The 10,232-nt window shown below is 43.6% G+C and overlaps 1 protein-coding gene across 1 annotated transcript; it reads left to right on the forward strand.

Moving 5' to 3' along the window:
- tmem102 (transmembrane protein 102) lies at positions 1-9,588 on the forward strand. The gene is made up of 3 exons (XM_030780293.1): positions 1-109; positions 926-1,137; positions 7,498-9,588. Exons 2-3 carry the CDS (start codon positions 936-938, stop codon positions 8,874-8,876), a joined length of 1,581 nt encoding a protein of 526 aa, XP_030636153.1. The 5' UTR covers positions 1-109; positions 926-935; the 3' UTR covers positions 8,877-9,588.
- Positions 9,589-10,232: the final 644 nt, after the last annotated feature.

Below are 10,232 nucleotides of genomic sequence, written 5' to 3' on the forward strand. Positions count from 1 at the left end.
GGTGTGCGCCAGGGACCTGTTGGAAATGACGGGAGAAGGGATCGGATTTCAAATCAGAAATCAAAACAAAAATCCTGGAAGATAAGAAGTTCCTGTCAGCAGATTAAGGGTGTGTGCAATACAGCCGAGAGATGTTTTGCATTGACATAATTCATTAATCAGATATTCAAACTAGATGGCTTGTTAGCATGCTAAGTTTGAGTACAGTTATCCCCACCTGTCTGGTTAGCAAGTTCAGCTAATTTGAGCCGCTTGACCTGATCCGAGGAATGTGGTAGTTAAAAAACGGACCCACGCAAGTGCCGTAATCTGGTAAACTGGCTTTACACATATATATTTATATGATTTACCGACAGTGAGCAGCAGCTGTGATAATTAAGAGCAAATATGTTGGCTAGTTAGCAGGCTTAATAGCTATCCCACTATATCCCACAGTTGCCAGCCAATTAGCCAGCTAGCTAACTGCGACTTAATCTCACCATTGACCTAGTTAACCGCTAAGTATGTTGATGCAGTCGGGAAAATGAGTTGTATGACAAAACCTTACTAAATGAAATGGTTGGTGATTTTGTTTGATCTAAACTTAAAGTTAATCATTGAAGTTGCAGGTGAGATAAGTTATCAAGAATAACAGTGGCTTCACCATTTAATGTATTTTAAATTGACCGAGTGTTCAGTTTATTTTCATTTACATGCACTAATTAAAGTATGTTAGCTGGTTTTAAATGCAGAAGTAATACAGAAACGTTACAGAGACAACAGCACTATAAAGTCCATTTTTTAAAAAAAACTTCTTGTTAAGCGAACTTCAAACTTTTTGACGTGAATTTTACAAGGACACACTGGGCGACAGGAATTAGCGAGCTATTCAAGAAGGGATACATGTGGTGAAATATGGAGGTCAGAAGGTTTGGTTCTCTCTCAGGTTATGCTCAATGGAGACCCTTATGAGTGCTGTAGTCCCGCGCCCACCGGCCCCTACCAAGCGGGCGTCCGAGGTGGACTTCCGCTCAGGCACAACTCTCGAGCAGCTGTCGGCGCAGGTGCAGGAGCTGGTGCAGCTGGAACAGGGGGAATTTGGGGATCAGACAGCCCTGGAGGTGCACACTGCCAAAGATTTCATCTTCAACATGCTGGGTGAGACTGCAAACTGTATGATTCTTATAATAATTGTAAGCTTTGTGAATTTAAGATTATTAAGATTACAAGATAATCATACTATTAATTATGAGTCGTAAATATCATCATTATTTAAATGATTTCAGTTATTGTGTTTTGTAGTACAGCAAACTAACTATACGAAAACAGCTGCAAAAGGGCGCTGGCTGGGGAAACTCACCAAGAAAACTGACCAAAAAAAAAACAAAAACCCTAACTTAAAGAAAACTTTCAACAGATCTTTAAATTATTACAAATCTTCATGTATCACCAACAGTAACTTGCTACTGTTGTTACAGCAGTAACATCACAGGACTTCTTGTCGGTTGTTGCTACTAGTGCTAGCAGCAGACCATGAGTAGGTGGCAGGGAATTCCAGCTCTTTTTTTTAAAACTGTTACACCTAGTGATGGTCCTTAAGCTAACTATAAGTTACTAGACACAATAAATAACTCATGTTTTATTTTCTGGCATAGTTTTCCTGTGCTTCCAAGGCCCCACAGAACTTGAAGTGGGAATTAGAACTTGAAATATATAAACAAACAATTAACAAGTGTATTTCTCATCAAGGAGATCCGCCTGCAGAAGCTCGGAAGTAGCGGAATGCATTCTAATAAGTCCCACAACAGTCGATAATTGATTTGTGTGTGTGTGTGTGTGTGTGTGTGTGTGTGAAGCGTATGTTTCTTGCAGCTGAGATATATTATGAAACCTACATTTTCACAAATGGTCTTTGATGAACTCATTTGAGCTTCGATTAAAACGAAAACCACTTGTTCAAGAGGCCAAATGTCAAACTTGATTTTAATGTGATGCCTGATTGACACCACCCAATTAAAATTCAGTTCTCAACTAGTCAAACGGCAAGCCCATTTCATATTGCTGTTGATCATATTAGGCCGTTACTATTGCGTATGAATTCAGGGAGAGCACCATGTTTAAGTACTTCAAAGTTTTTACATACTTTTAGCTTATGCTTTTTTTTTTTTTTTTTTGATACTTACAAATCTTCCGTTACCATAGAAAGTACGCACAGTATATATCATAATATATGACTTGTGAGTCATAGCTCCCACCTCCAGGTCAAGAGTGAGATGGCTCTGCTTGAGATTCGATTTTAAACTCTAAACTTTGGCTTTACATATTCATTCACTGGGATTTGAACCAAGTATGGATATGGGCTTCTTGATGATCAGAAATAAACCTGTTTGTCCAATAGGTGGCAGTCTCCTCTTTTCCTCCTGCTTTCGTCTGTCACAGGGCCCCAGGAGGCAAATCTTTGGAATAAGTGCCCTGCACTTTCTCTCATTTTCTCTCCGTTCTCTCTGGTAATATCCTCATCTCCATTTTATAACTTCCCCCAGCCGTCTCTCTCTCTCTCGCTCATGCTCTCTCACTCACTCACTCACTCATTCACTCACACACACACACACACACACACACAACACAGCACAGCACACACTGGCACAGGGTCCCTTTCTCCTCGTCCCTGTGAGAAAAGCCGGGAGAGGGAGGCTGATTTGGTCATGCTGTATTGTCTGCCGCAATGTGTCATGAATGCCACTTCCTCTAATCCTGTCAAGTATTGGATTAGTTGACAGCCAACCCTTCTGTTTCTCTCTCTCTCTCTCTCTCTCTCTCTCACACACTTTTGCGCTCTCACTCATTTCTCGTTTCTCTTTTCCTCTTTTTATGACATGCAATGCCTCCAGCGCTTGTCTGTTTTTTTTTTTTCCCCTGTCGTCCTCTCTCATCAGATGAGCTATCTGGTGGTACACCATTCATCTTCTCTTTTCTACCTTCTGTCTACTCAGTGTTTTTTCTTTTCTTTTCATTTAACCAGAGATATGGCAACGAATTCCTGTATGTTTTTATTGCTATATATATATATTTTTTTTATCCCCCCCTCACCTCTCCTCAGCTCTTTCTTCACTGTTTGTATCTTTCTATATCTCCTCTTCTGTGCACCTTCTTCTTTTCGTTGCCTCCTTTGAGTGGCAGCTGGAAGCCTCTCTCCGGAATACATCCTCTCTCTTCGTTCTCTCCCTCTGCCTCTCTCTCTCTCTCTCTCTCTCTCCTACTCTCTCTCTCTCGCTCCAGCATACGAAGCCAAGAGCAGATCTATTTGGAGAGGTGTTTTTTTTTTTTGCCTCCTCTCTATTTTGCCGCTTCAGTCCCAGTGCTGACAAAATAAATATATAAACATAGTCACGTTCATTGGCTCCGTTAGCTCAGAAGGATTGGATTGTGGTGCTGTTCTGGCAGCTGCTTTGTTGTTTTTTTTCTTTTTCTTTTTTTTTTTTTTTTTTTTTTGCACTTTAGGGCTTAATTTTGTAAATGAATATAAAGTAGCAGTAATGGAATTGATAAGTCCGACACAGACGACTGAGTTTTAGATTACATCTGTGACCCAGAGACTTCGACGATTTCCAAGTCGTTCCCAACTCGCCGCGCTTCTCTTTTAACACCTTCCAAAATCTTAAATTGCCGGAGAAAAATGGATTTGGATAGAGAGAGAGAGTGAGAGTTTGAGATGGAGAGAGAACAATAAAGCGTTCCAACAGCTTTAAACGGTGAACTGTGTTATATTTGCCCCCCTCCCCTTGTCCCACCTCTTTCGCCCTCACTCCAAATATTAACATTCGTCTACTCAGAATCCTTCTGAACTTAGCTCTTCACCCAACCCCCTCATCCCAATAGAGCTAATTAGCCTTTTTGGTTTTTTTTTTTTTTGTTTGTTTGTTTTTTTGTTTTTTTTCCCCCCCCCCCATCTTCTGGAAGCTTTGTTGTTTTAAAAATCTGAAAAAAGAGGAGAAAGAGATTTTCTTAAGGAGAGAGAGAGAGAGAGAGACAAACAAAGGCAGTGCAGTTTTGACTATGTATCCTGGTGTGAGGTCGCAAGTTCGTCTAGAGTGAAGACCAAAACAAAACAGGAAAAGCATAAAAAACACAACACAAACAAAGAACTTTCCTCGTTTCCCCCCCCCGTGGAGACTCAACTATGTGTTTTTGTGCCAGTGCAGTCTTCTCATGGGGAGGTCTCTCTTTCATCAAAGGAGAAAATAACCGCAAATAAAAGTTTCTGTTATCTCTTTGAGGCTTGCTCTCTCCACAGGAGTCCCGATATGGATGGGGATTATGGGAAATGGAGTTCTTTCTGTAATATACAGCTTTGTTTGCTGACAGCCCTTCAGAAACCTTTTTTATTAACTTGATTAATTAACTCCTTACATATTTGTTATTTTTATGCATGGTCACAAGTCAATCAAATTTACACGGTAAATATTTGTTCGAAAAGACTTCTCATGCTTCGCTCGCACATGTTAAGACAATAATCTAATAGTATTTCCATCTCAAATGCAAATTAGCTATGGACCCTTCATAGAGTCTTCAAACAGTTCCACGTAGCAAACAGATATTAATTTGACATGCTGTCATGTCCAGTTAAGGCAATGTGGCGCTAATTATTTTGCCTTATATTCCTGTTGACTGGGCAGTGTCCTGTCAGAGCAGTGGATGGTTGAATCCCCCATAGAGTCGTGTGTAACGTTAAGGCTTTCTCTTTGGCAGCCCTGAGCGCGGTCAGGTGATGAATGAGTTGTAAGTGCTTGTGGCCGACTTTGGCCCAACCGCCAGTGGTCAAACAGAAGCTCCCTTAGGAACCGTAGAGAGGACTTTTTATGTCACCAGCGTTTTGTCCGCGTTCAATACTACAGAGCTAAGATGTATTCGATCATCACCTTGAACCGGTCCGCTGAACTGGTGGGTTGATGAACCGGTAGTGAGGTGGCAGTCAGCTCGCAGGGGTTTTTGTATGCGAGTCGCTATACAAGGTTATGCGATGAAAATGAATTTTTTTTTTTTGTTTTTTTTCCAAGAGGAACTTCATTTGAAAGGAGAAGAAGCCGGCTTTTTCACGCGCACTCATTTCCCCATTCACCGAATGATTAACCAGCCTCTTTTTTTCTTGAAGGGAATTTCTTTCAATTCTAGTCCTCTAACACGCCACCTGATTCTCTCATTTCAGACTCTGTCAGGTGTGTTTGCCTGGGCTCGTAGCCAAAAGCACACACGCCAACACCTCTCTAAGAAGGGAGCCTGCCTCTACGTACACAGATCACATTGATATTGGGTAGATTGCATTATGATCTTTATTTTAATTCAAACCCTTCAAATGTTACACACCCCACCCCACCCCACCCCGTACAGTTCTTTGTAACATCCAACTCTCTGAAGACATAGCCTAGCTGTTCAATGTGCTGTATTGCTGTCGAGTGATTATTTGTACGGAGAAAAAGCAATTGCATGAAGCGAAATGGATGCAACCTCAATGAAAGCAATAGATTGAACGGGTTAAAGCGCCAGGTGCTGTTGAGACGCGACGTAAGGTCGGAAGGTAAATCAGCGAAACTGTATTGGCCTGAGAAGACGCCAGCGTCGGAGACTCCGCGCCAGTGAATCGTTTCGGCATTTAGATCGATGAGATTATCAGTGCAGTTTTGAGAGATTAGGAATAAAGTATGAAACTTGCTTCAGCAGATCCTGAACGTTAAACATCCATGTGTGTTTTCTCTCCTTCCAGAATAACTCTCTGTTATTTAGAGACTCAGTTATCTTTGGTGCTGGATATGATAGTTGATATGTATATGTGGTGTGAATTGAGAAAGGAAAAGCTGAGAGTGCATGTTATTTTTGTCTGTAATCCTCCCTTTAGTGTTCGGTGAAGCGCAGATATATATTCTATATTAAACTGAACCGGGGCTCACGGAGCCTGTGCGTCGCATTTTCTTTAATTTGGTGCATAGTTAAGGTTTTTGTTTAAGGTTTTTTTTGTCAGTAATACATGCTGTAGATTTAAAGTTGTTTCCATGGTAACAACAACAACAAAGCATTATGTATGTATGTTGGTATCCCTTTATTAATTTTGTGTAATATATTTTGCGATTATAAGAAACACTTTGTTCTTAGCCTGGCTTGTAAGTGTTAATGTGAGCTACTGTGTGAATTGAAAACGCATTTGGCTGCGCGCACGTGTCTGTGTGTGTGTGTGTGTTTTGATGCTCAGACTTGGTTAATGTGTGTGTGTGTGTGTGTGTGTGTGTGTGTGTGTGTTTTGATGCTCAGACTTGGTAGCTGCCTAGTGATCCCAGACAAGGCGCTGACAAGAGTTGGATTAAAAAGTTTTGGACCCCATCCCCGTGGAATCTGCCCGATGCGTGAGGGTTCCTTAATAGACTGGCTCTTTTTTTTTTCTCGGCTCCTGTGAAGTTGTCTTGTGGAGATAAGGCGCTTTTTCTCTCTGCTTACCCATTTGACCCAATTTATCACACTGAGATAAAACAAAACAAACTAGGAACAGATCTACTCAGCACCGTGCTGCCTTCCATCTCTTTCTCTCTTTTTTTTTTCTTCTTTCTCTCTTACTCTCTATCTCTCTCTTTCTCACATTGCCCCCCCCCCCCCCAAACGGTTGACAACTCTTTGTTTTGTGTTTCAGGCAACAGAGCAATGTTTTTGTATTTGTCTGCAGTTTTTCTCCGTTGCAAATTTTCACACAGTACCCACGCCATCTTTCACTCTTCATATGTTTACACAAATATACTCAAATGAACACACACTCAGAAGTCGGTAAAAAGAAAAGTCATATTTTACTGCCTTATTTAGCTATTTATTCTCCTCTCTCTCTCCCTGTCTCTCTCTCTCTCTCTCTCTGTCTCTGGCTTGTTTGCTCGCTCGTACACAAACACGCACACACACACACAAAAGCCTCTAATACATTTATACTTCTCACCCCAATGCAGACACACTCCCACATCCTAAGCACAACAGGACAGTTCACACGCTGGGTTGTTCCACCTCTAATTGGATGAACCAAATCATGTTATGAGATTTAAGCTCTAGGAGTCTATATGCACTCAGTCACACACATACACACACACACAGGCTCTGATTTGTGTCTCATTGCACCTAAGGAGTGACAGTCTCCAGGGATAAGACTGTACATCCAGGTGACATGTGACAAGTTTAATTTCATTTTTCGGAAAAGGGAATAACATGGACTCAGTTAATGGGCCTGGTTAATCCCTCTGCCTGATGGCTGGGCTCAGAAGTATGAGGTGAAGGAGAGAGGATTAGGGCTAAATGAATTCATAAAACTGGGAATCTCATCATTATTTTTTTTCCAATTGAAGAACATGTACTGAACTTTGCCATCAGTCAGGATTGAGGTCCCCTTGTTTCTTTCTTTTTTTTTTTTTTTTTTTTAGTGTCGGAACAAATTTTGTTGTCGGTCATGTCGAACTCATTTTGTCTCTCTTTCCATTGCTCTCGCTCTCACAGGGCTGGTACAGAAGGTGGACCAAAGACTTCCTGTGGCTAATGAGTACCTTTTACTTTCGGGGGGTGCCAGAGAAGGGGTGCTTGACTTGAATCCTGAGGACCTGGGCGACTATGCTAAAGGGGTGGACTTTGACCTGGACTTCACCCTGCTGGTACCTGCCCTCAAACTGCACGACCGAAACCAACCGGTCACCTTGGACATGCGACAGTCTGCCCCGTGTCACTCGTGGCTAAGCTTACGACTGTGTGACCCTGCCATGCTTGCCCGCTGGCGAATCTGCTGTCAAGATGAGACCACCAATGGACATTTAGGCGAGGAGGAGGAGGAGGAGGAGGACAAGGAGGAAGACGAGCAAGATAACGGACGAGGATCCATCCCCTCCTTGCAGTCACCCCAGTCTTTAGACGGCTGCTATTTCTCCCCGGAGCTCGTTGCCGACTGGTTCTGGGAAGTGGTGGGAAAAGCTGTTGAGGAGTTGCGGAGGAACCCCCAGCGCGGGATCCCGGTACCAGAGCGGGTTGAAAGGAATGGCCCCCTCACCACCCTGATCCTTACGGCCGGCACCAGCCGTGTGCTGTATGACCTTCTTCCCGTGGTGTCGTTCAGAGGTTGGCCTGCTGTGGCCCAGGGATGGCTCACCACCAATCATTTCTGGGATGGGAAGATCACGGAGGAAGAGGCCATCAGCGGCTTCTACCTCTTGCCTTGTTGTGCCCCAGGATCCGCACGACCTGACCGCGAATGGAGACTGTCCTTCTCCCGTTCGGAGGTTCAGCTGAAGAAGTGCGTGCCCTACCCTATGGCCCAGGCCTTCCAGGCCGCTAAAGCCGTGCTTTCCAGGCTGTTGGCACGACCAAGAACGGGGCTCAGTCTCTATCACCTCCGAACGTTGCTTTTCTGGGCATGCGATCGCCTTCCTACCGCTTACTTGAGCTCTCCCGACCACGAGACCCCTGCTCGATTGCTGCTGGGGTTACTGGATGATCTTGCGCATTGCATCTTGGGCAAAAACTGTCCCAACTACTTTCTGCCACAGTGCAACATGCTGGATCACCTAAGTGACAGCGCCGCCTTGTTGGTTGCCAGGAAACTTGCACACTTGCGGTCCGATCCGGCTGAGCACCTTCGGGCAGCATTGGACCAAGCGCGTCAGGCCTCCCAGCTCAAACGGGATGCGGCCGCAGCGGGAGGTGCCGTCAACGGCCATGCATCCTCCCCAGGCCACGCCCGCGGGGGCAGTCTGTCACCTCAGGAGGACAGGCTAGCGCAGCGACTTCAGCAGCTTGTGACGGAGAACCCTGGCAAGTCCATCTCTGTCTTCCTTAACCCTGACGATGTGTCCCGCCCGCACTTCCGCATCGATGACAAGTTTTACTGAGCTGTCGGCACAACAGTGGAAGCAAAGGTGCACTGCCACACGGAATCAAGCCACCGTCTCTTCCTGCTCCGTGGCCGACAAGCTAATGCTACTGCTATCGCTGGATATCAAAGGTGACGGAATATGTATACTCCTTTAGCGCACTGCACTGTATGAAACCAAAAAAAGAAAAAGAAAAAAAGATCGACCCGCAGAATCTTCAGTGACATACGCACTGATTCAAAGCGTTTCCGCTCAGTGCTCTAATCCAACCGTTGATCAAGCTGTTACCACGGCGACTGCCTGACTTCTTAGCTGCTGCTACTGCTGCTGTAAAGAGGCTGCCCTAATGAGGGACGACTTTAAAAACAAGAGTCGTAGAAGAAAAGGAAAAAAATGATCCGAAAGAGAACTTCAAAACTTGCAGCAGGAGTAAATAATACGTTGATTTTCGTACTCCTTGTAGGAATATTTGGGCACCTGCTATTCTATTACTCCTTCCTGCCCTTTCCCTGTATCCCCTCTTGGGCCATATTGCCTTGCACAGAATGTTGGCTGCTTCATTAGGAGAATGCATAAGGACCTAATGGGGGTTTGTGCCCTGAAATGTATTACTACTGAGAGATCAGACTACAGCACCTTTACTCTTGTTTTGTTCATGTCTGACAAGCAGGGGGTGATTAAAAAAGAAATGAACAGAATTGAGGTACAACTGATGCAACTGAATGTAATATGGTATGAAGGGGCTGGAGAGTTTCTTTGATTTTTTTTTTTTTTTTTTTTTTTAATTTCATTTTATTTTTTTATTTTTCCACCTCTGTTAATCTCCCTCTCTTTTTCTTTTTCAAACCCGCCCCCGCGTCTCTCTTTTCTCAGGTACTCTTTTTTCTGTTTTCTCTCATTTTTTCTTTTTTTTCTTCTTCTTCTTCTTTTTTTATTGGACCCCTTTGATAGGGTTAAGGCTTGCTCTGAAAGAAGGGAATTGTGTCTGCTCTGTTCTTCATTTCAAACAAACACAGTACACCAAAGAGACTGCCCTGGGCTTGGAGGCCACGCTGCTTGGATAAATAAAAGAAAGAGAAATTGTGAGCGAAAGAGAGAGAGAGAGAAAAGGAGTAAGAAAGATTGTGTCTTTCAAGATATTGCTTCGTACCTACTTGGAGATGCTGTGTCAGAATGGATCTTCAGGGTGGAGTTACGAAAAATCTCAAAATCTCAGAATGCCCCAGGTTTACCCTCATACTTAGTGGATGATTCCATCCATATGTACACTGGACCTTTAAAACCAGACACCTACGCTACACAAACTTAGTGGGTGATTCCATCCATATGTACACTGGACCTTTAAAACCAGACACATACACTACACAAGCAACA

The sequence above is a fragment of the Chanos chanos genome, chromosome 7 (genome assembly GCF_902362185.1).
Source record: "Chanos chanos chromosome 7, fChaCha1.1, whole genome shotgun sequence".
Classification (NCBI taxonomy): domain Eukaryota; kingdom Metazoa; phylum Chordata; class Actinopteri; order Gonorynchiformes; family Chanidae; genus Chanos; species Chanos chanos.